Source organism: Coregonus clupeaformis, chromosome 35, assembly GCF_020615455.1.
Source record: "Coregonus clupeaformis isolate EN_2021a chromosome 35, ASM2061545v1, whole genome shotgun sequence".
NCBI classification, from domain to species: Eukaryota; Metazoa; Chordata; class Actinopteri; order Salmoniformes; family Salmonidae; genus Coregonus; species Coregonus clupeaformis.
This window is the reverse complement of record NC_059226.1, coordinates 27,848,737-27,873,705: the sequence shown is the minus strand read 5'-3', so window position 1 is coordinate 27,873,705 and position 24,969 is coordinate 27,848,737. Positions and strand designations below refer to the sequence as shown.

At 45.3% G+C, this 24,969-nt stretch overlaps 1 protein-coding gene across 4 annotated transcripts; it reads left to right on the top strand.

The window, feature by feature from the left end:
• The first annotated feature begins 8,431 nt into the window (after nucleotides 1-8,431).
• Nucleotides 8,432-24,969, top strand: LOC121551330 (pyridoxal-dependent decarboxylase domain-containing protein 1-like). 4 transcript variants are annotated; one of them, XM_041863931.1, is made up of 25 exons: nucleotides 8,432-8,581; nucleotides 10,162-10,238; nucleotides 10,413-10,481; nucleotides 10,640-10,720; nucleotides 11,477-11,626; nucleotides 11,707-11,896; nucleotides 12,050-12,118; nucleotides 16,449-16,527; nucleotides 16,842-16,926; nucleotides 17,039-17,087; nucleotides 17,221-17,322; nucleotides 17,576-17,701; nucleotides 17,809-17,859; nucleotides 20,184-20,264; nucleotides 21,163-21,223; nucleotides 21,442-21,512; nucleotides 21,590-21,695; nucleotides 21,944-22,115; nucleotides 22,309-22,427; nucleotides 22,573-22,694; nucleotides 22,878-22,970; nucleotides 23,067-23,163; nucleotides 23,250-23,348; nucleotides 23,509-23,729; nucleotides 24,090-24,969. In XM_041863931.1, exons 2-25 carry the CDS (start codon nucleotides 10,162-10,164, stop codon nucleotides 24,171-24,173), a joined length of 2,454 nt encoding a protein of 817 aa, XP_041719865.1. In that variant the 5' UTR covers nucleotides 8,432-8,581; the 3' UTR covers nucleotides 24,174-24,969. The 4 variants fall into 4 exon arrangements, with proteins under 4 accessions (XP_041719865.1, XP_041719864.1, XP_041719867.1 ...); XM_041863930.2 differs by having other exon boundaries at nucleotides 23,509-24,175; XM_041863933.2 differs by lacking the exon at nucleotides 20,184-20,264 and having other exon boundaries at nucleotides 11,480-11,626; nucleotides 23,509-24,175.

The window sequence follows — 24,969 nt, the reverse complement described above, 5'->3', positions numbered from 1 at the left end:
GACAGACAGTTAAATATGGCTCCCAATCAGAGACAACCAGCTGACACTCGTTGCCTCTGATTGGGAGTCACTCAGGCCAACATAGAAATACAACATATAGACTATCCACACCCTGGCTCAACATATAGAGTCCCAGAGCCAGGGTGTGACAGTACCCCCCCCTAAAGGCGCGGACTGCGACCGCGCCTAAACGTACACAAACCAGGGGAGGGCTGGGTGGGCATTCCTCCTCGGAGGCGGTTCCGGTTCCGGGCTTGACCACCACCCTTCCACCATCCCCCCGTGGCGCCCCTGGTCCGGTCTGGCCCCGCTGGCTGGAGCTGGACCGGACATCGTTGAAGCAGACCGCTTAGGCTCCGGTGTGGAGCAGCTGACCGGTACCTTACCAGGCACCGGTGACCCAGGCACGGGTTGTGCGGGACTGACAACGCGCACCCCTGGCTTGGTGCGTGGAGTAGGAATGGGCCGGACCGGGCTGACGAAGCGCACCCCTGACTTGGTGCGGGGAGCAGGAATGGGCCGGACCGGGCTGACGAAGCGCACCTCTGACTTGGTGCGGGGAGCAGGAATGGGCCGGACCGGGCTGACGACGCGCACCACTGACTTGGTGCGGGGAGCAGGAATGGGCCGGACCGGGCTGACGACGCGCACCACTGACTTGGTGCGGGGAGCAGGAATGGGCCGGACCGGGCTGACGACGCGCACCACTGACTTGGTGCGGGGAGCAGGAACGGGCCGCGCCGGGCTGACGAAACGCACCACTGACTTGGTGGGAGTGGCAGGAACAGGCCGGACCGTACTGGGAACACACACCACTGGCCCTACGTGGGGATCAGGAACAGGCCGGACTGGCAACACACGCCAGTACCTCTCGCCGTGCCTCTACAACCTCCTTCCCCCTGGTGACCAGTGACTCCCGTAACCTGGCGGTCTCCTCTGCCAACCCGCTGGACCGCTCTATCGCGGCCTCCTGCTGCCCCGACGTCGTGAGCCCCCCCCTAAAAATTCTGGGGGTCTCTCCTCCCCGTGGGCCAGGCCTCCATCGTTCTCGCCCAACTCTCGCTCCTCTGTCTCCAACTCCCGCCATTCAGCTCCTCAATGGGCTTGACCCAGTCGAAGCTCTTCCTAAACTGGTCCCAAGTCCACCCTCTCTGCTCCTCACTAGGCTTGACCCAGTCGAGGTTGCCACGGAGATCTGCTAGCGATGGCTCCTGGACACGCTGCTTGGTCTGGTTTTGGTGGTTTCTTCTGTCACGATCGTCAGGGAGAGACCAATGCGCAGCGTTGAAGGTGAACATATTATTTAATGAATGAACACACAAACAAAACAACAGACGATAACGTGATGTCTACGGTTTAACACAAACCAAAATAGAACAAGAAACCACAAACACGAAGTGAAAGACAGACAGTTAAATATGGCTCCCAATCAGAGACAACCAGCTGACACTCGTTGCCTCTGATTGGGAGTCACTCAGGCCAACATAGAAATACAACATATAGACTATCCACACCCTGGCTCAACATATAGAGTCCCAGAGCCAGGGTGTGACACACCCACTGGGCACGGAATTTCATCGTGGAAATTGTGGGTAATTTTTGGATGAGATGTTGATCAATGAGATTTCAACCTTTATTCAAAAATAAGTTTGTTGAATTCCCAATGTGTTATCACTATGCTTTCAACCATCTAAAAGCACAACCAAATTCCAGTGGAAAAACAATGTTGGATTTTTGGTTTAGTTGTCATCCAAATGTGTTATCACTGCACTTTCAACCATTTAAAGGGTCAACAAAGTTCAAATGGAAATACAATGTCAGATATTTTGTATTTATACAGCAATTTAATGTATTATCACTACATCATCTAATAGCACAACCAAATGACCTGGATTGCAGTTGAGATTACATTCAAAGTACATAATGCAAGTGATCAATACTGTTCAAGATTCTGCGCAGATATTTATATTGTGAAGATCTCCACCTGAGACCTTTGCATGCATCTTGAAATTCTATGATTACATAATAAGATTTTTATAGTTATAGTACCCTCAAAATGTGGCCATGGATGAGTTACTCATTTTAATTCAACCTTAAAACTGTTACATTAGTTTGTATTACAAAAGTCATATTGAATTGTGTTAGGTTGAAAACGCAACCAAATATCAACATCTAATGCTTGGACAGTTACATCTGAGCCACTGCCTTAATCCTATTCTTTAACTTAAATTTGTTGGAGATGTGAATCTAACATGTCATTTGTTAACTTGTCGACAAGTTAATAGGCTGTTTACTGTATTGCAAAAGTTATATTGAATTGTGTTTGGTTGTCAACACAACCAAATATCAACATTTGAAGGAGACATATTTTGTGCTACTGACTTAGTCTGACTTTAATTCCAGTTTGTCTAAAACGTAGTAATTGATATGTTGGATTCACGTCTCCATCTCAACCAAAAATCTAAGTTAAAGAATGGGACTAAATAAAACTTTAAATGTCCTATTCTTTAACTTAGATTTTTGGTTGAAATGGAGACCTGAATCCAACATTCATTATTAACTTGAAGATTACATTTGACATCAACCAAAGCATGAAACACATGTATTGTCTATTTTTTGTTGAACCCTGGGTTGAATTGAAACAATAGCTGTTGATGACTTCACAAATTCGATATAGGCCTAAATAGTATAATTTCCCTGAGTGGCGCAGTGGTCTAAGGCACTGCATCGCAGTGCTAGCTGTGCCACTAGAGATCCTGGTTCAAATCCAGGCTCTGTTGTAGCCGGCCGCGACTGGGAGACCCATGGGGCGGCGCACAATTGGTCCAGGGTAGGGGAGGGAATGGCCGGCAGGGATGTAGCTCAGTTGGTAGAGCATGGCGTTTGCAATGCCAGGGTTGTGGGTTCAATTCCAACGGGGGGTATAAAAAATAATGTATGCACTCACAATGTAAGTCGCTCTGGATAAGAGCGTCTGCTAAATGACGTAAATGTAATGACTTATAGAGTATGGTTACATTTCATTTGCTCTATGAAACCTACCCTTTCGATTGACTTCAATAGCAACCGTGAATCTTTTTAGTTAATAAGATATCTCTCAGTAATCATTCTCATGATAGCACATTGGTAGTAGTCAGCGACAAAGCTAAGCAGGGCTGGGCTTGTTTAAAGCCCTGGATGGGAGATCAACTTGATAGCTGTAGATAGATCAACTCTCCAGTAGGAGGTGCTACCCAGCCTATTTTTTTCTGATAGTGGATATAACATTGAAGATCTGCCGTGTTTCAAAGGTACAAATTCAACATATTTTATAAAAGGTTTGTCTATGTTGAAAATGTGTTACCATGAGGACAATTCAAGGTTGAAATTTCACCCTCAAAACAACAGTTCACGTTGATGACTTTTTGCAAATCCATTGTATTTTCCACGTAGATTCCACAACACAACATGTTGACAAATTACATTGAAACAATGTTGATTCAACCAGTTTGTGTCCAGTGGGCAGAATCAATACCTGATACATGTGAGGTTGAGAAAATATTATACAATACAGCTTTATTGCCCATATGTTACAGCAAACAACGGAAATGTGTCTTCTGCTCCATACACGTATGTGTACATCACCACACATACAGTTGAAGTCGGAAGTTTACATACACCTTAGCCAGATACATTTAAACTCAGTTTTTCACAATTCCTGACATTTAATCCTAGTAAAAGTTCCCCGTCTTAGGTCAGTTAGGATCACCACTTTATTTTAAGAATGTGAAATGTCAGAATAATAGTAGAGAGAGTGATTTATTTCAGTTTTTATTTATTCCTTCACATTCCCAGTAGGTCAGAAGTTTACACACACTCAATTAGTATTTGGTAGCATTGCCTTTAAAATTGTTTAACTTGGGTTAAATGTTTTGGGTAGCCTTCCACAAGCTTCCCACAATAAGTTGGGCGAATTTTGGCCCATTCCTCCTGACAGAGCTGGTGTAACTGAGTCAGGTTTGTAGGCCTTTTTGCTCGCACATGCTTTTTCAGTTCTGCCCACACATTTTCTATAGGATTGAGGTCAGGGCTTTGTGATGGCCACTCCAATACATTGACTTTGTTGTCCTTAAGCCATTTTGCCACAACTTTGGAAGAATGCTTGGGGTCATTGTCCATTTGGAAGACCCATTTGCGACCAAGCTTTAACTTCCTGACTGATGTCTTGAGGATTTGCTTCAATATATACACATAATTTTCCTTCCTCATGATGCCATCTATTTTGTGAAGTGCACCAGTCCCTCCTGCAGCAAAGCACCCCCACATCATGATGCTGCCACCCCCATGCTTCACGGTTGGGATGGTGTTCTTCGGCTTGCAAGTCCCCCCTTTTTCCTCCAAACAGTTCTATTTTTGTTTCATCAGACCAGAGGACATTTCTCCAAAAAGTACAATCTTTGTCCCCATGTGCAGTTGCAAACCGTAGTCTGGCTTTTTTATGGCGGTTTTGGAGCAGTGGCTTCTTCCTTGCTGAGTGGCCTTTTAGGTTATGTCGATATAGGACTCATTTTACTTTGGATATAAATACTTTTGTACCTGTTTCCTCCAGCATCTTCACAAGGTCCTTTGCTGTTGTTCTGGGATTGATTTGCACTTTTTGTACCAAAGTACGTTCATCTCTAGGAGACAGAACGCGTCTCCTTCCTGAGCGGTATGACGGCTGCGTGGTCCCATGGTGTTTATACTTGCGTACTATTGTTTGTACAGATGAACGTGGTACCTTCAGGCGTTTGGAAATTGCTCCCAAGGATGAACCAGACTTGTGGAGGTCAACAAAAAAAAAAATCTGAGGTCTTGGCTGATTTCTTTTGATTTTCCCATGATGTCAAGCAAATGAGTTTGAAGGTAGGTCTTGACTTGAAATACATCCACAGGCACACCTCCAATTGACTCAAATGATGTCAATTAGCCTATCAGAAGCTTCTAAAGCCATGACATCATTTTCTGGAATTTTCCAAGCTGTTTAAAGGCACCGTCAACTTAGTGTATGTAAACTTCTGACCCACTGGAATTGTGATACAGTGAATTATAAGTGAAATAATCTGTCAGTAAACAATCGTTGGAAAAATTACTTGTTACATGCACAAAGTAGATGTCCTAACCGACTTGCCAAAACTATAGTTTGTTAACAAGAAATTTGTGGAGTGGTTGAAAAATGAGTTTTAATGACTCCAACCTAAGTGTATGTAAACTTCCGACTTCAACTGTACAGTTGAGATGAGCACAGGGTCAAGCTGCAGTGCAGCATCCCTGGATGGAGAGCATGTTGTTGTGTTAAGGACCTTGCTCAAGGGCTCAACGGTAGGGGAATATCTTGAGGATGTGAACCCAGCAGCTCTCCAGTTGCCCGATCAATTCCGCCCTTCTTCCAGCACCCGGCCCGGGACATGAACTGGACACCTTTCGGCTACAGGTCCAACTCCCGCTGGGCTACCTACAACCATTGAATGAACACTGGCTCATCTGCATCTGCATGTTTCAACGGTGCAGCTATATACACTGCCCTACATATCTATTTGGACAGTGAAGCTAAAACGTTTAAATTTAGCTCTATACTCCAGCATTTTGGATTAGAGATCAAATATCCTTTTATTTTAGGATATTTTTATACATATCTGTTTTACTATTTAGAAATGAATGCACTTTATGTATCTAGTCTCCTCCATTTGAAGGTGTCATAAGTATTTGGACAAATTCGCTTATAGTGTATTCAATTTAGTCACAAGTTTAATATTTGGTTCCATATTACTAGGACGCAATGACTACATCAAGCTTGTGACTCTACCAACGTGTTAGATGCATTTTTAGTTTGTTTTCGTTGTGTTTCGGATTATGTTGTGCCCAATAGAAATGAATGGTAAATAATGTATTGTGTCATATTGGAGTCACTTTTATTGTAAATAAGAATAGAATATGTTTCTGAACACTTCTAAATTAATGTGGATGTTGCCATGTTTATAGAGTGACCAAGGCTCTTCTCCCCCGAATGCTCAGTTTGGCCAGACGGCAAGCTCTAGTAAGAGTCTTGGTGGTTCCAAACTTCTTCCATTTAAGAATGATGGAGGCCACTGTGTTCTTGGGGACCTTCAATGCTACAGAAATGTTTTGGTACCCTTCCCCAGATCTGTGCCTCGACACAATCCTGTCTCTGAGCTCTACAGACAATTCCTTCGACCTCATGGCTTGGTTTTTTCTCTGACATGCACTGTCAACTGTGGGACCTTATATAGACAGGTGAGTGCCTTTCCAAATCATGTCCAATCAATTGACTTTACCACAGGTTCTCCAATCAAGTTGTAGAAACATCTCAATGATGATCAGTGGAAACGGGATGCACCTGAGCTCAATTTCGAGTCTCATAGAAAAAGGTCTGAATACTTCTGTTTTTTTATTTTTAATACATTTGCTAAATTTCTAAAAACCTGTTTTTGCTTTGTCATTAGGGGGTATTGTGTGTAGATGTATTTTATCAATTTTAAAATAAAGCTGTAACGTAGCAAAATGTGGAAAAAGGGAAGGGTTCTGAATACTTTCCGAATGCACTGAATATACAAAAGTATGTGGACACCCCATCAAATTAGTGGATTCGGCTTCTTCAGCCACATCGGTTGCTGACAGGTGTTTAAAATCGAGCACACAGCCATGCAATCTCCATTGAAAATCATTGGCAGTATAATGGCCTTACTGAAGAGCTCAGTGACTTTCAATGTGGCACCGTCATAGGATGTGGTCCTCTGTAGCTCAATTGATAGAGCATGGCGCTTGTAACGCCAGGGTAGTGGGTTCGATCCCCGGGACCACCCATACGTAAAAATGTATGCACACATGACTGTAAGTTGCTTTGGATAAAAGCGTCTGCTAAATGGCATATTATATTATATGCCACCTTTCCAACAAGTAAGTTTGTCACATTTCTGCCCTGCTAGAGCTGCCCCGGTCAACTGTAAGTGCTTTTATTGTAAAGTGGAAACATCTAGGAGCAACAACGGCTCAGCCGTGAAGTGGTAGGCCACACAAGCTCACAGAACGGGACTGCCAAGTGCTGAAGCGCGTAGCGCGTAAAAATCGTCGGTCCTCGGTTGCAACACTCACTACCAAGTTCCAAACTGCCTCTGTAAGGAACGTCAGCACAATAATTATTTGTCGGGATCGGTGTGGAAGAACTTGACTGGCCTGCACAGAGCCCTGACCTCAACCCCATCGAACACCTTTGGGATGAATTGGAACGCCGACTGCGAGCCAGGCCTAATTGCCCAACATCAGTGCCCGACCTCACTAATGCTCTTGTGGCTGAATAGAAGCAAGTCCCAACAGCAATGTTCCAACATCTAGTGGAAAGCCTTCCCAGAAGAATGGAGGCTGTTATAGCAGCAAAGAGGGGACCAACTCCATATTAATGCCCATGATTTTGGAATGAGATGTTCGACGAGCAGGTGTCCACATACTTTTGGTAATGTAGTGTACTTCTGGCACCTTCAAATGGGGGGACTTGATACACGGCGCTTTCATTTCTAAACGGTAAAACAGATATGTATGAAAAAAACTCAAATAAATTACATTCTGTACTTTCGCCTCACGTAAAACATTTTATCTCAAATCCATAATGCAGCAGTATAGAGCCAAATTAAAAGTTTTAGCTTCACTGTCCAAATAATTACATAGGGGAGTGTACATCCATATTTATTATTAGTCATCATCATCTATTCTAGGGTACTACCACTGAGGTAAAATAATAAGAACGTGTACTGCACACTCTGGGAGAATCTCAATTGCATTTCCTTGATTCTTCACGTCCCCTCCTCTCTGACCTCATCCAATTGGGAGTGGTTTCCACTAGATAACACAAACATAAAGTATAAATGGGCTATATCGTAAAAATTCATTAAAAACAAAAATCAGCTTTTTGTCTTAATTTAAGGTTAGGGTTAAGCATAAGGTTATCAGTGTGGTTACGGTTAGGGTTAAGGTTAGGTTTAAAATCAGATTTTAATAAGATAAATTGTAAAATAAAGCCAATTTTTACTTTGTGGCCGTTTTATCTAGTGGAAACGGGAGAGAGGACGTGAGGAATCAAGGAAGCGCAATTGAGATTCTCCCTCTGTTTGGATACATCCTCCCTTCACTGAAATAATCACTTATCTGTCTGATGGACAGGTGCATTATGCACTAGAGGCCCTGCTCTCATCTATTTATCCAAATAGATCATTCCTTCAATTCATGGAGGAATTAATTATTAGGCTATTTCAAAGTATTACTGGGGCCCAATTCAAAAACCCTCCACTCCACTGCCTGCTAGTCAGCTAAGCACCTATCAGCCAATCAAGATACACACAGCACCACATTGGTGGTGTAGCGAAACGTCAGCTCTGCCAGCGTGGAATACGGAGCGGGTAGTCCAGGAAGTGAACATTTACAGGAGTTAGCGGGATAACGAAGCTGTTTACCTGTCAATATTATAATATTCCCCACGCCCATACAGAGGGGATAGACGGCGTATCCTTTTCTCAAGCTTTCCAACTGTCCGGAGCCACCGCATCACAAGGTAAGCACGGACGAGCAGTCAATCTTGGTGTGGTCCAAGCAGTAACGCTAGGCAAATTATGGCTAGCAATGCTAGCAGCACCAACAGCGGTAAATCAGATGTCATTGTTAAGAATTACGCGGAACTAGATTTATTTCCTTGATAAACGCAATGCAATGTGGCATTAAACCAGGGCATGTCCTTGTTTCTTCTTGGCCTAATGTCGTCAATTAAGAAGCTGCCACCTTCCATTTATAAAACTGCTTATCATCGTGATGACGATGCTGCTAATTTGTTATGGATGGTCACGGCTAGTTGACTGACTAGCACAGTTGCCGCGTTCAGAACAACTGGGAACTCTGAAATCTCCGTCTTCATCGCCATCAAGACAAGTGGGAACGCGGGGGAAAAACTAGCTCCGACTGGGAAAAATCGTTTAACGGTCATCCAACTCGGAATTCCAAGTCGAAAACTCGGGCATCATTCAAGAACTCCGATTTGAAGATCACTGCCGTCATGTGTTCCCAGTTGTCTTGAAAGCACCATAGAGACAATAATCATCGCTTTCAAACCGGTTTTCGAAACATGCTGATATGCCCCTTATAATCTTTCAAATAAAAAATATACACTAACTTTAGCAGTTTTGCACAGATCCACAAGATGTGTGTGCCTCCAGTTGACGAACTACACTTTCTCCACAGTTACGATTACACGCAGGTGTTCGGAGCATGCTAGATGGCTATTTAACACAGGTGGCCACCTATGTCTTCCGTAAACAAGTGATATAACTTGGAGATATGACTGTGTGGGAACAATAACCCTATACAACTGTAGTATTTTTCTTTGATATGAAAGATACGTTCCTTATGTTTCCAAAACCGAACCGCAAACGATGCGTGTTATAGAGCAAGTGTCGAGGCTCTTAACAAAACTACCCCGGTCAGAATATACTTCAGTAGGCGCTAAAGCAGTTAACGTCTATGAATGGGGTAAGAGACAGCCAGAGAGAGTCATTATGATCAAGGATGTTAACTGACATTTACTTGAAGACAAATATTTAGGCAGATCATACATCATAAATCTATTGAGTGGCATGGTGTAGTAGCAGAAAATCCGGTTTTATTAAATTACACAGGCAATCCAACTCTATCACATAACGGGTGTATCCATAACTACACCATTATCATTTCAGACAGAAATGAGGGCCTTGAGGCACCACTGGTAATGAATGGAAGTTATAGTCAGACTGTATTTACTTTCAACTGCTTCTCCAGTCGCCTGGAATTGGCAATAACATGAGCTAGACCAGGGTAGAGTCTGTTACGTCTTGCCAATGTCAATATTTGACTAATGTTAACAATTAGATTGACCTCTGTCTACTCTACCTCTGATCCGCCTCAATGTGCAGTCCAATAGATGACAGAGGAGGGTTAAGGGAGGATTAGAGTGTTAAATATAAGGCATTAGGGGGCAAAAGAACTGAATGATAAGCTGTGTTTTTACCTAGCCTCTGGCTATGGCTCTGTCTGTAACCCTGAGATGGAATGAGGTGTCCAGCTGGTTTAGTGTCTTTTTCCTCAGTCTCTGACCTCTGACCCTAGATGATGGTCGACCCCACACTCGCTGAAATGGGCAAGAACCTCAACGAGGCCATGAAGATCCTGGAGGATGGCCGAAAGTAAGCTTTTATGAATTGGTGTTTGTTCGTAAAGATATATTGATGAGTATTACACTGGCTGTTAATGACGTACATACTGTCGCACATACTGTATGCATGCATGTTTACACAAGTCAGATGCACACACCTGAATGACTATCTGACTTGTTTGTTTTGCTGTTTCTTTCTCTCCAGTGCATCAGAACCGCATGCAGATAGACGCCAGTTCAGCAGGAGTAGTATCCCCGGACCCCTACAGGGAGAGTAAGTACAGCAGATACCCCTGTTACTCACTCTCAATCTAGTGTCTTTCTCTGTCTGTCTCTCTTTCTCCCTCTCACACAAACAAATGTGGATGGTATTTCACAGAAGCAATGAGTCCCCTCAAACAACACATTGTGTGTTTTGTTCCTAACTTCCAGTGGGCAGGATGTGGCCAGTATACTCCAGCTGGTCCAGAATCTCATGCATGAAGATGAGGAGGAAGACAAGCCAAGCCATCGGTAGGTTTAACATTAGAACACCACTACTGAGAGCATATGTCAGTTAGAAGTCCTTCTTAGAATTTTTTTAAATCAGGGTAATAGGAATTTCCAGGTGAACAAAAAGAAGAGAAGTCTTTGATAATATCAATAAAAGATCTATCCGGTATATTACAAGTTGCAACAGGGAGACGCCTCCAGAACAGAGGCAGAGAAAATGTCTGTCTGGCCTCTTGGAGACAGGCCCTTTCTATTCTAATCAGACAGTACCAAGTGTTCTGTAAAAACCAGCCCAAGAAGGCTTGTAGGAAGTCAAAACAAATTGCAGTGACATTGTCAGCTGCTACAGAATACAGTAATAATCAGTGTCCTTGTACCTCCAGTCTGGCGTAAATCACTATCAACAGAACCTTGCACAAACAGAACATGTAAACATATAAATATGCTAAGGATTGTGTTAATCACTCTTCACTGTATATGAACTTTATTCATCTTAAATATTCCCATTACTATCAGTATAATACAGTTTATCAACATCATCACATCTTTGTGACCTCACTTCCTGTGTGTGTCTCGTCCCGGGGCGGCAGGTAGCTTAGTGGTTAAGAGCGTTGTGCCAGTAACCGAAAGGTAGTTGGTTCTAATCCCCGAGCCAACTAGGTGAAAAATCTGTCGATGTGCCCTTGAGCAAGGCACTTAACCCTAATTGCTCCTGTAAGTCGCTCTGGATAAGTGCGTCTGCTAAATGACTAAAATGTAAATGTAAATGTCCCCCAGCAGGATGCAGAACGTCGGGGAGCAGGGTCACATGGCGTTGCTAGGACACAGCCTAGCAGCCTACATCTCAGTGCTGGACAGGGAGAGACTCAGGAAGCTGATCACACGCATCGCGTCTGACACAACACTCTGGCTCTGCAGACTCTTCAGGTGTGTCTGGGTCTGTCTGTCGAGTGCATGTGTGTGTTTGTTCCTGGTGCATTGCTCATTTGATTTTGATGTCCTGCCAGGTATGAGAGTGGCTCAGCATACTACCATGAGGATGACCGAGAGGGCCTGCTGAAGGTGTGTCGCCTGGTCATCAATGCCCGCTATGAGGACTACTCCACAGAGGGCTACACGGTGCTCAACTCCAGACAGCCTGTCATTTACCAGAGCGCCACCTGCAGGCCTGGCCTGGGACAGCACCTCTGCAGCCAAGTAGGAGTAGAAGCAGGCATAGAAACGCATTGCGTGTACTTACATGAAGACACACAGACAGACCTTTCTGATGTTATTTTGTTGTTGTAAGAGCAGATATTTCAGAAGTTATTCAATGTAGATTGACTTTAACAGAAATCCTCTCTTCCTCAGCTGGGTCTGCCTCTGTCCAGCCTGTGCACCGTCCCCTGTAACACCATGTTTGGATCCCAGCACCAAATGGTAGGAAGATCAGCCTCATTTAGATAGGCTCATACAATATACACTACATAACCAAAAGTATGTGGACACCTGCTCGTTGAACATCTCATTCCAAAATCATGGGCATTAATATGGAGTTGCTGCTATAACAACCTCCACTCTTCTGGAAAGGCATTCCACTAGATGTTGGAACATTGCTGCGGGGACTTGCTTCCATTCAGCTACAAGAGCATTAGTGGGGTCGGGCGCTGATGTTGGGCCTGGAGTTCCAATTCATCCCAAAGGTGTCGATGGGGTTGAGGGCAGGGCTCTGTACAGGCCAGTTAAGTTCTTCCACACCGATCTCGACAAACCATTTCTGTATGGACCTCGCTATGTGCTTGGGGGCATTGTCATGCTGAAACAGGAAAGGGCCTTCCCCAAACTGTTGCCACAAAGTTGGAAGCACAGAATCATCTAGAATATCATTGTATGCTGTAGCTTTAAGATTTCCCTTCACTGGAACTAAGGGGCATAGCCCGAAACATGAAAAACAGCCCCAGACCATTATTCCTCCTCCACCAAACTTTACAGTTGGCACTATGCATTGGGGCAGGTAGCGTTCTCATGGCATCCACCAAACCCAGATTAATCCGTTGGACTGCCAGATGGTGAAGCGTGATTCATCACTCCAGAGAACGCGTTTCCACTGCTCCAGAGTCCAATGGCGGCGAGCTTTACACCACTCCAGCTGACGCTTGGCATTGCACATGGTGATTTTAGGCTTGTGTGCGGCTGCTCGGCCATGGAAACCCATTTCATGAAGCTCTCAACAAATAACTATTGTGCTGACGTTGTTTCCAGAGGCAGTTTGGAACTCTGTAGTGAGTGTTGCAACCGAGGACAGACTATTTTTACGTGCTACGCGCTTCAGCACTCTGCAGTCTTGTTCTGTGAGCTTGTGTGGCCTACCACATCGCGGCTGAGCCGTTGTTACTCCTAGACCTTTCCACTTCACAATAACAACACTTAGAGTTGACCGGGGTAGATCTAGCACGGCAGAAATTTGATGAACTGACTTGTTGGAAAGGTGGCATCCTATGACGGTGCCACGTTGAAAGTCACTGAGCTCTTCAGTAAGGCCATTCTACTGCCAATGTTTGTCTATGGAGATTGCATGGCGGTGTGCTCGATTTTATACACCTGTCAGCAACGGGTGTGGCTGAAATAGCCGAATCCACTAATTTGAAGGGTTGTCCACATACTTTTGTGTATATATAGTGTATTTATTTGTAAACCACAGCTGGTGCACAAAATCTAATACTAAGGAAGTCTCGAGGTTTTGCTCGCCTGAGGTAGAGTATCTCATGATAAGCTGTAGACCACACTATTTACCAAGATACTTTTCATCTATATTTTTCGTAGCTGTCTATCTACCACCACAAACTGATGCTGGCATTAAGATTGCACTCAATGAGCTGTATAAAGCCATAAGTAAACAGGAAAATGCTCATCCAGAGGCATCGCTCCTAGTGGCCGGGGACTTTAATGCAGAGAAACTTAAATCCGTTCTACCTAATTTCTACCAGCATGTTAAATGTGCAACCAGAGGAAAACAAACTCTAGACCACCTTTACTCCACACACAGAGACGCATACAAAGCTCTCCCTCGCCCTCCATTTGGCAAATCTGACCATAACTCTATCCTCCTGATTTCCTGCTTATAAGCAAAAACTAAAGCAGGACGCACCAGTGACTCGGTTAATCAAAAAGTGGTCAGATGATGCAAATGCTAAGCTACAGGACTGTTTTGCTAGCACAGACTGGAATATGTTCCGGGATTCTTCAGATAGCATTGAGGAGTACACCACATCAGTCACTGGCTTCATCAATAAGTGCATCGATGACGTTGTCCCCACAGTGACCGTACGTACATACCCCAACCAGAAGCTACGGATTACAGGCAACATCCGCACTGAGCTAAAGGGTAGAGCTGCCGCTTTCAAGGAGCGGGACTCTAACCCGGACGCTTATAAGAAATCCCGCAATGCCCTCCGACGAACCATCAAACAGGCAAAGAGTCAATACAGGACTAAGATTGAATCGTGCTACACCAGCTCTGACGCTCGTCGGATGTGGGGCTCCCGAGTGGCGTTGCGGTCTAAGGCACTGCATCTCAGTGCTTGAGGAGTCACTACAGACCCCCTGGTTCGATTCCAGGCTGTATCACAACCGGCCGTGATTGGGAGTCCCATAGGGCGGCGCACAATTGGCCCAGCGTCGTCCGGGTTTGGCCGGTGTAGGCCGTCATTGTAAATAAGAATTTGTTCTTAACTGACTTGCCTAGTTAAATAAAGGTAAAATAAAAATAAAATGTGGCAGGGCTTAAACTATTACAGACTACAAAAGGAAGCACAGCCGCGAGCTGCCCAGTGACACAAGCCTACCAGACGAGCTAAATCACTTCTATGCTCGCTTCGAGGCAAGCAACACTGAAGCATGCATGAGAGCACCAGCTGTTCCGGATGACTATGTGATCACGCTCTCTGTAGCCGATGTGAGTAAGACTGTTAAGCAGGTCAACATTCACAAGGCCGCAGGGCCAGACGGATTACCAGGATGTGTACTCCGAGCATGTGCTGACCAACTGGCAAGTGTCTTCACTGACATTTTCAACATGTCCCTGAGTGAATCTGTAATACCAACATGTTTCAAGCAGACCACCATAGTCCCTGTGCCCAAGGACACTAAGATAACCTGCCTAAATGACTACCGACCCCGTAGCACTCACGTTTGTAGCCATGAAGTGCTTTGAAAGGCTGGTCATGGCTCACATCAACACCATTATCCCAGAAACCCTAGACCCTCTCCAATTTGCATACCGCCCCAACAGATCCACAGAAGATGCAATCTCTATTGCACTCTACACTGCCCTTTCCCACCTGGACAAGAGGAACACCTACGTGAGAATGCTGTTCATTGACTACAGCTCTGTGGTCAACACCATAGTGCCCTCAAAGCTAATCACTAAGCTAAGGATCCTGGGACTAAACACCTCCCTCTGCAACTGGATCCTGGACTTCCTGACGGGCCGCCCCCAGGTGGTAAGGGTAGGTAACAACACATCTGCCACGCTGATCCTCAACACGGGGGCCCCTCAGGGGTGCGTGCTCAGTCCCACCCTGTACTCCCTGTTCACCCATGACTGCATGGCCAGGCACGACTCCAACGCCATCATTAAGTTTGCTGACGACAGAACAGTGGTAGGCCTGATCACCAACAACGAAGAGACGGCCTATAGGGAGGAGGTCCGAGACCTGGCCGTGTGGTGCCAGGATAACAACCTCTCCCTCAACGTGATCAAGACAAAGGAGATGATTGTGGACTACAGGGTAAAAAAAGAGGACTGGGCACGCCCCCATTCTCATTGACGGGGCTGTAGTGGAACAGGTTGAGAGCTTCAAGTTCCTTGGTATGCACATCACCAACGAACTATCATGGTCCAAACACACCAAGACAATCGTGAAGAGGGCACGACAAAGCCTATTTCCCCTCAGGCGACTGAAAAGATTTGGCATGGGTCCTCAGATCCTCAATGTTCTACAGCTGCACCATCGAGAGCATCCTGACTGGTTGCATCACCGCCTGGTATGGCAACTGCTCGGCCTCTGACCACAAGGCACTACAGAGGGTAGTGTGTACGGCCCAGTACATCACTGGGGCCAAGCTTCCTGCCATCCAGGACCTCTATACCAGGCGGTGTCAGAGGAAGGCCCTCAAAATTGTCATAGACTGTTCTCTCTGCTACCGCACGGCAAGCGGTACCAGAGCGCCAAGTCTAGGTTCAAAAGGCTTCTCAACAGCATCTACCCCCAAGCCATAAGACTCCTGAACAGCTAATCATTGCTACCCGGACTATTTGCACTGCCCCCCCACCCCCCTCTTTTACGAAGCTGCTACTCTGTTTATTATTTATGCATAGTCACTTTAACTCTACCCACATGTACATATTACCTCAATTACCTCGACTAGCCGGTGCCCCCGCACATTGACTCTGCACCGGTACCCCCGTATATAGCCTCCCTACTGTTCTTTTATTTTACTGCTGCTCTTTAGTTATTTGCTTTTATTTTTTTTTACTTAACACTTCTTTTTTTTTTATTCTTTAAAAAATGCATTGTTGGTTAAGGGCTTGTAAGTAAGCATTTCACTGTAATGTCTAGACCTGTTGTGTTCGGCGTATGTGGCAAATAACATTTGATTTGATTTAGGTCATACTGGTGTGCCTGTATGCGTACTACCCATCATACTACCCTGATTTTTAATGGAAAACATAATATGATCTGTCTCCCTTGGTGTTTTCCTGTTGCAGGACGTTGCCTTGCTCGACAAGCTGATCAAAGAGGACGTGGAGACTGGGAAGCTTCCATTGCTGTTGGTAGCCAACGCCGGTCAGTGGGGAATTCTATCACCATTAATACAATTATAATCCAAATTAGTAGCTAAGGGCACACATCTACTCTTTAAAGGTGTTTTATTTTCTCCAAGATGGATTGTGTGCTTATTGCAAAACTTTGCATGGTGAAACATGGTATTACACTCTAAAATGAAACAATGTTTAACCCTTGACCAACCAGGATGTTATTGTATGACTTACCTGGTCAAATAAAGGTTAAATGAACATGTCAGTCCCTCTATCACTGACGTATTTACCAAGACGTACTGCAGAGTGGCTCAGAGCGTACTCACTGCCTTGTCTTCCCAGGCACCCCTGGGGCGGGCCACACAGACAAGCTGGGCCGTCTAAAGGAGCTGTGTGAACAGTATGGCATGTGGCTCCACATAGAAGGGTGGGTAACAACATTACACATACTTGTAATACTTCTAATATGTCTTTAACCAACCATATTGGAGGGGTTTGTAAATGCTTTATAACTACTTTGTCTTTTCTGTCTCTCTCAGTGTCAACTTGGCCACCCTGGCTCTGGGGCAGGTCTCATCCCCCGTGACGGTACGTATAGGATATGCTCTCCCATTCTGTGACCCTCCGAACTTGAAATGAATGCACTGTAAGATGCCTTTATTGTACAGTAATGTAATATGTCTACTACAGTATGTGTCTTTGCCCCCTCCTCCGTCCCCAGGCGGCCACCAGGAGTGACAGTATGACCCTGACCCTGGGTCCGTGGCTGGGCCTGCCTGCTGTTCCTGCTGTCACCCTCTACAGACATGAGGACCCAGCCCTGGTACGCTTTCTCCTTCCTGGGCTCTCTTCTTTGGTATCCTCTTTCTCCTTCCTGGGCTCTCTTCTTTGGTATCCTCTTTCAACTCTAGCTGTAGGGCCTATCTGGTCTCTGTTTAGTACTTTAAACATGCATCCTTCCTTCCTGCCTCCCTTGGAGTTATTACGGATCTGATATGACTGGATTGGTGAAAGCTACAGTTTGTGGTGGAATCCTTGGTTTCACCTATCCATTTGAGTTCTCTCTTCTGTCTCAGTCTCTGGCAGCCGGGTTGACTTCCAGTCAGCCAGTAGAGAAGCTGCGTGCCCTGCCTCTCTGGCTCTCCCTGCAGTACCTTGGCCATGATGGGATAGTGGAGAAGATCAGACACGCTGCAGAGCTCGTAAGTACTTTGGGTTAGTAATAAGCATATGGGTTAGCGATCTGTGTTAATTTCTATCACCTTACTGCTAACAAACTGACCCGTGTCGTATCTCTTTTTGTCTGTAGAGCCAACAGCTTCTTGAGAAACTGAAGACTCTGGCTTCCATAAAGACATCAGTAGGTCCACAACTTGTTGTTCAACTATTAACTATCTACTACAATTAATGTATATGTAATGCATTGTAAAGCATTTATGCATTGAGGCTGTTCTAAGCAGCCATAAGCTGTTAATTGCATTATTTAATAATGCACTATGGGTGTAAACGAAGGCACTATAAAGCCATTACACATAGGTGGGTCATAGGACAAAGACCCCCCATGTGAGCTTTTGCTTGTTGAGTTTTAAGATGGGATAACTTAAGAAAACAATGATAAGATCACACTCATCTCAAACACATAACACACAGCTATGAAGAGGGCTTCTGATGTCTGTGTTTTATGTCATCATCATCAGGATGAGCTTGACTCTGAGATCTCTCTCTTCGATGCTTTAACTATGGTAAAGAAACAGCTCTGAGCCTCGCTAACAGAGACCGCCATCATACTGTCACAAAACTAAGACCTTGTTCACAGGCATCAGCTCTGAGCAGATACAGTGGGGAGAACAAGTATTTGATACACTGCCGATTTTGCAGGTTTTCCTACTTGCAAAGCATGTAGAGGTCTGTAATTTTTATCATATGTACACTTCAACTGTGAGAGACGGAATCTAAAACAAAAATCCAGAAAATCACATTGTATGATTTTTAAGTAATTAATTTGCATTTTAATGCATGACATAAGCATTTGATCACCTACCAACCAGTAAGAATTCCGGCTCTCACAGACCTGTTAGTTTTTCTTTAAGAAGCCCCCCTGTTCTCCACTCATTACCTGTATTAACTACACCTGTTTGAACTCGTTACCTGTATAAAAGACACCTGTCCACACACTCAATCAAACAGACTCCAACCTCTCCGTGGCCAAGACCAGAGAGCTGTGTAAGGACATCAGGGATAAAATTGTAGACCTGCACAAGGCTGGGATGGGCTACAGGACAATAGGCAAGCAGCTTGGTGAGAAGGCAACAACTGTTGGCGCAATTATTAGAAAATGGAAGAAGTTCAAGATGACGGTCAATCTTCCTCGGTCTGGGGCTCCATGCAAGATCTCACCTCGTGGGGCATCAATGATCATGAGGAAGGTGAGGGATCAGCCCAGAACTACACGGCAGGACCTGGTCAATGACCTGAAGAGAGCTGGGACCACAGTCTCAAAGAAAACCATTAGTAACACACTACACCGTCATGGATTAAAATCCTGCAGCGCACGCAAGGTCCCCCTGCTCAAGCCAGCGCATGTCCAGGCCCGTCTGAAGTTTGCCAATGACCATCTGGATGATCCATAGGAGGAATGGGAGAAGGTCATGTGGTCTGATGAGACAAAAATAGAGCCTTTTGGTCTAAACTCCACTCGCCGTGTTTGGAGGAAGAAGAAGGATGAGTACAACCCCAAGAACACCATCCCAATCGTGAAGCATGGAGGTGGAAACATCATTCTTTGGGGATGCTATTCTGCAAAGGGGACAGGACGACTGCACCGTATTGAGGGGAGGATGGATGGGGCCATGTATCGCGAGATCTTGGCCAACAACCTCCTTCCCTCAGTAAGAGCATTGAACATGGGTCGTGGCTGGGTCTTCCAGCATGACAACGACCCGAAACACACAGCCAGGGCAACTAAGGAGTGGCTCCATAAGAAGCATCTCAAGGTCCTGGAGTGGCCTAGCCAGTCTCCAGACCTGAACCCAATAGAACATTTTTGGAGGGAGCTGAAAGTCCGTATTGCCCAGCGACAGCCCCGAAACCTGAAAGATCTGGAGAAGGTCTGTATGGAGGAGTGGGCCAAAATCCCTGCTGCAGTGTGTGCAAACCTGGTCAAGACCTACAGGAAACGTATGATCTTTGTAATTGCAAACACAGGTTTCTGTACCAAAATATTAAGTTCTGCTTTTCTGATGTATCAAGTACTTATGTCATGCAATAAAATGCAAATTAATTACTTAAAAATCAATGTGATTTTCTGGATTTTTGTTTTAGATTCCGTCTCTCACGGTTGAAGTGTACCTATGATTAAAATTACAGACCTCTACATGCTTTGTAAGTAGGAAAACCTGCAAAATCGGCAGGGTATCAAATACTTGTTCTCCCCACTGTAGTGATCTTTAGATAAAGTGTGAATAAGATTGACACATGTAGATGATATAGAGATCATTGGAACGGTGCAGTGCAGTAACTGCTGAAGCTGATCCGGTGAACAAGCAGAGTGTGTGGGTCTGGTTACCGTGTTGGGTTGATGGTGGCTTTGAGTACCTTTTGTCGTAGTGAGTGTCGTGTGCTGTTTGTGTGTAGTAAGTGTGTGTATACTGTAGATAGTGAGCTGTTGGGTTGCCTTGGTTACAGGGTGTGGCGTCTCTCTCTCGGATCCCGCCGATCTCGGGGGGCTCTCTACGGGACTTGCTGGGCTCTCTCATTCTGTCTATTGTAGGTGGGACCAACCCTCTTCCCCCTGCCTGCTCCCCCCTTCCTCTCCTCCTTCTCTCCTTTTTCCTCTGTTTCACTCTCTACCTGACCATGTTTGTCCACCTGAATGCCCTGAGAGGCACTGTATTTGAGATACCGCTCAAATTGAGGGCACCCATTGGCTAAAACGGCCATCAGTCCACTTCCTGGTTCCTGTCCAATCACCACTACAGGCATGTTTTAAGCACATCAGGGAATGTCCTGTCCCCCCACCACCACTTCTTCACAGAATCCTGATGACTCTAAAGTTGAACTTTGACCCAGGCGTCATCAAAGATGGACCTCACTGTGTTTACATAACTACCCTGTTAGGGTACAAAAGTTATGCTATGGGTAACTGGGTAGTACATACCCTTACTGTGAATTGTTAGAGATGGAGAGAAATTACCAGAAGGAAAGAGTAGTGTCTTTCCTGTGCTGAGATTTTCTCCAAAACTAAAATTTGCCCGACCCAATGGTTTATGTACAAAGTATACACAGTACATACAATATAATGGTGAGTTGTGGATTTGTCGTAGGTTGTATGGTTAAGAGTTAGTCATATACATAACGTCCATGGAAAACAGAGGAATGTCCATTGTGAATGGAAGTCATAGGCATTGACATTTACGCACAAACATTTAACTTTTTAAAGTTGCATGATTTAACAATCCCCATGCAGACCAGTTTGACTGCTCAAACAGAGGATGTGTGTCACAAACCCAGGCATCTCCATAGCATCACATCACACAGCTTCTCAGGACCATTCTCACATAGTACACCTGTTTGCATGTTAATGACAGTTTTAAAGGTCAAAGGTTATGACCCTGGATGTGTGGAACCTCACCTGTGTGTCTGTCTCACCTTTCCTGTGCTGCAGGTGGAGGATGAACTGAACTCTCCAGTAGTAGTGTTCAGGTTCTCCCAGGAGACCAGTGCAGGTGAGTGGTAAACACTACTCTTCCTGTTCCTACACATTTATCTCACAACTAAGCAGAAACTCTTATTCAGCTATATCCTACTTACTTTAGTTGCAATTTGTGCATTCAAATTATGTATTTAATGCATTCAAATGAGTATCATGTAAATGTACTATGTATTTGAATTTGGCAAGTTATATGTAATAGGTCGTAATGCTATGCTCTCCCCCGCGACTCAGAATCCAGTGGTGGTTCTGTGGAGGGCTACTTTGCTGGAGAGAGAGAAGTGCTAGATACCCTCAACAGATGGGTGAGCATTTGTATACATTTTAATGGGTGAGACAATAAAGATTGATTGATTGGTTGATTGATTTTGTCTGCCTGTAGCTGTGTGAGCGGTTGGCACAGCTTGTGCCTGCCAGCGGGGTAGACATAGTGGAGTTGGAGGACGAGGGCACCTGTGTCCGCTTCACCCCTCTTATGACCGCCGCAGGTAACACACACACACAGACTCACCTGTAAGACACACGCATCTTAAAGAAAGACACACATTCACCTGTTAGACATACCATCATTTCTATTACACACATTCACCTGTACAGTTAATGAAGAACACCTGATCATCGTCAGTCAATCCACCCACCACAGTGGATGTTAGTCAGGCACAACTCTCCTTATGTTGACCCTGTAACTGTTGACCTCTGATCCCTGACCTCTGCCCTCTGACCTGTTCCCTCCCAGCCCTGGGGACCCAGCGGTGTGACGTGGATCTCCTGGTGGAGCGGTTGACTGAGCTGGTTCCTGTGCTGAACTGTACGCTGCGTCTCAGACTGGACTTCAGAGAGGAGGTGTACCGCCACTCTGCCCTCAGTTACATAGAGGACCTCAGCTGGCCCGGCCTGGGAGCCGTCAGGTAGGAATACACTGTTATTTATTCAGTATTAGTATTATTAATAGCTATGTAATTACCATTTTACCATGCCATTTCATAGTAAATACCTGGTAATTTCTGTACAGTAAAATAATGTGCAACTGCAACCAAAATGTTTTATGTAAAGCAATGTGACTTGTCCACAAAATGAAAGTATGTGTGTGTGTCCACTCAGGTATGAGCCGAGGATTGAGGAGATGAACGACCGTAAGAGACAGCTGGAGGTGGAGAAGATCAACGGTGAGCTGCTGGTGAAACTAGGGGATCTGGACGCAGACCTCATCTTCTCCACCGGTCAGTACTGTGCCTGTCCACAGCACAGAGCTCCTTTTATCACATCTGGACCTCAAGGTTTCAATCTTCCCCTCAAATCAAGGAATGACTCAGACCTGGTTCTGATTCAGCCTGCTTTACCTCTTAACCTCTCTCCCTCCCTCAGGCCCGGAGTTCGGACCCGAGAAGGACTGCATATTTATTGGCATGGCAATGGAGGACCTAGACGTGCCAGAGCTAGTGGATACGATAGCCGCCCTGGGGAGGGACATAGAGGAGAACGGCAGGGTAACGCAATCTCCTTCTACTCTGTTTACCTACAGTCTGTCAATGCCTCTAACATGGCTGGTACTTCCGGATTATATTGATTTTTGATTATAAAATGCAATCAAAAATCTATGTAAAACTACAATCCCATTGCATTGATTCAGTTGTAAATGATTATTTTCTTCTGTCCCATCTTGTCACTAGCTATTAGAGAACATGACGGAGGTGGTGAGGAAAGGCATCCAGGAGGCAGAGCTACAGCTCCAGAAAGACAACCAGGAGAAACTCATGGAGGAGGTGTGTGCATGTGCACGTTTTTGTATACATGCACATTTTATGGACTGATTTGTATTTATTGTTTTGCACCATCATCTCTCTCTCTCTCTCTCTCAGGGTGTGTTGAGACAGATTCCTCTGGTCGGCTCCGTGTTGAACTGGTTCTCTCCATTCCAGAGCACTGTGAAGGGCAGGACCTTTAACCTGGCTGCAGGTACACAACTGTCTGTGCCTGCTCCTAGGTTGCTCCTGTATGTCTGCATTCCGATGGTATAATAAGTGACTGTGTGTTTCCCATAGGTTCCCTGGACTCCACAGAGCCCACCTACTCCATGAAGGCCCAGACAGGTGGGCTGGCATCGCCAGAAACCCCCACCTCCTCTGCCAAGAGACTGCCAGGTATGGCCTCACAGAATCTATAGAATGGGATATTCCTGTTCTTTCGCAGTCACTCTTTAAAATCAAGGGGCATATTTTATTTATTGAAAATACTGGAAATCTTACAGACTACTATTCTCTCTGATTCCTCCCCCTCCTCCTTTTCCTCCTCCACTTGCAGGACAGAGGCTGTTCCGGCGCGAGGGTGCGGGGGGCTCTGACTCCCACAGTGAGACCAGCTCTGTGGGCCATGCTGAGGATCTCTCCAGGGAGGGGGTCCCACAACCCTCCACACCCACCCCACCTTCCCCTGTCCCAGACGAGGTGGTTTCCGGGGGCCCTGAGAGCCCAGAGACCTCCCAGGTGCCGGTTGAACCCGAGCCCACGCAGGAGGGGAGCGAGGTGGGTACACAGGAAGGGGAACAGAGTATGGAAGAGGAGGAGAGACAGTCTGAGGGCCAGGAGGCAACAGGGGAGGCACCAGTGGAGGAGATGGGCAGATAGGACAGCCCCCAGGGCAGGGTTCTTTGAAACAGGCTCCGAGAGGTTCCAGGCCAGTCCAGCAGGTGTTGCAGAGCAGGGATTCATTCCATTCTCAAATAATTCTCCCTTGCCTCTTTTCTTGACAACTGTCTCCTTGTAGATCTGAAGGGACTGGAGACTGGGATGAAAGATAATTAGATAGCAAAGGGTTCACTTAGACTACCAGAAGGGTAGGGAGTGCTATTGTCATTTTATCTCTTCTTTATTCTTTCTTTCCAGTCCCATGATGACTGTGAGAGGGAGAGGTCAAGGGCTGAGGGAAGGAACCAGGATTTCAGAATGGAATCCAGCCTTAGTCTCTAGGGTTGTTTCCACAGCAGTCCAGAGATTGTGTCTGACTGTCTGAGGACTCGATCTCTCAATGGGTTAATAAATAATTATGTAGGAGTAGAATTCAGACACCCTATAGGACCTAAGAACTCTGGTCAAGCAGGAACTACACCTGGGGCTGGGAGTCAAAGGTGAAGGGTTGTCTGAGGACTTCCTGGTTCATGGCCTCCACTCGACTTCAGTCAGTCTCGTCAAGGCCCGGAGGTAAAGCAGCTTATATGCAAGCCAAGTAACGTGTGACTAACACTGGAAATGAAACAATTTTAGATTGTATACATACCTTATATTTCTATCCACTCAATCACCATAATGATCAGTAAAACCAGCTCTGTATAGAGGGAAATGTAGTAGAACAATTTAAGCATACTGTGATATGACTTGAACAAGAAAGAATACACGCATCCACCTGCTTCTGATCTTTAAACACTCCCACAGTATATGTGCACTACCCCGATAGACCCTCCACGGTTTGTCAAACACCCTCCTGTTAACATTTGCACATACTTGGGTCTGATTGGTGTACAATGTTGTTGTTTTTTTACAATATAAATGTATGTTTTTAATAATATGACCAATGGGGCTAACGTTTCCTTACGTCCATAAGCAAAGTCTTGCTTAACATGCATTCTGAGGAAATACTTATAGTGGCTATACTGTATGTTGATGTTTCCTGTGAGACAGACATGCAGTAGCCTAGTAGCTATTATAATACCTAGACTGAAGATAGCATATTTGCAGGTTAAAGGATTTGGTTTCAATGCAGGGTTGT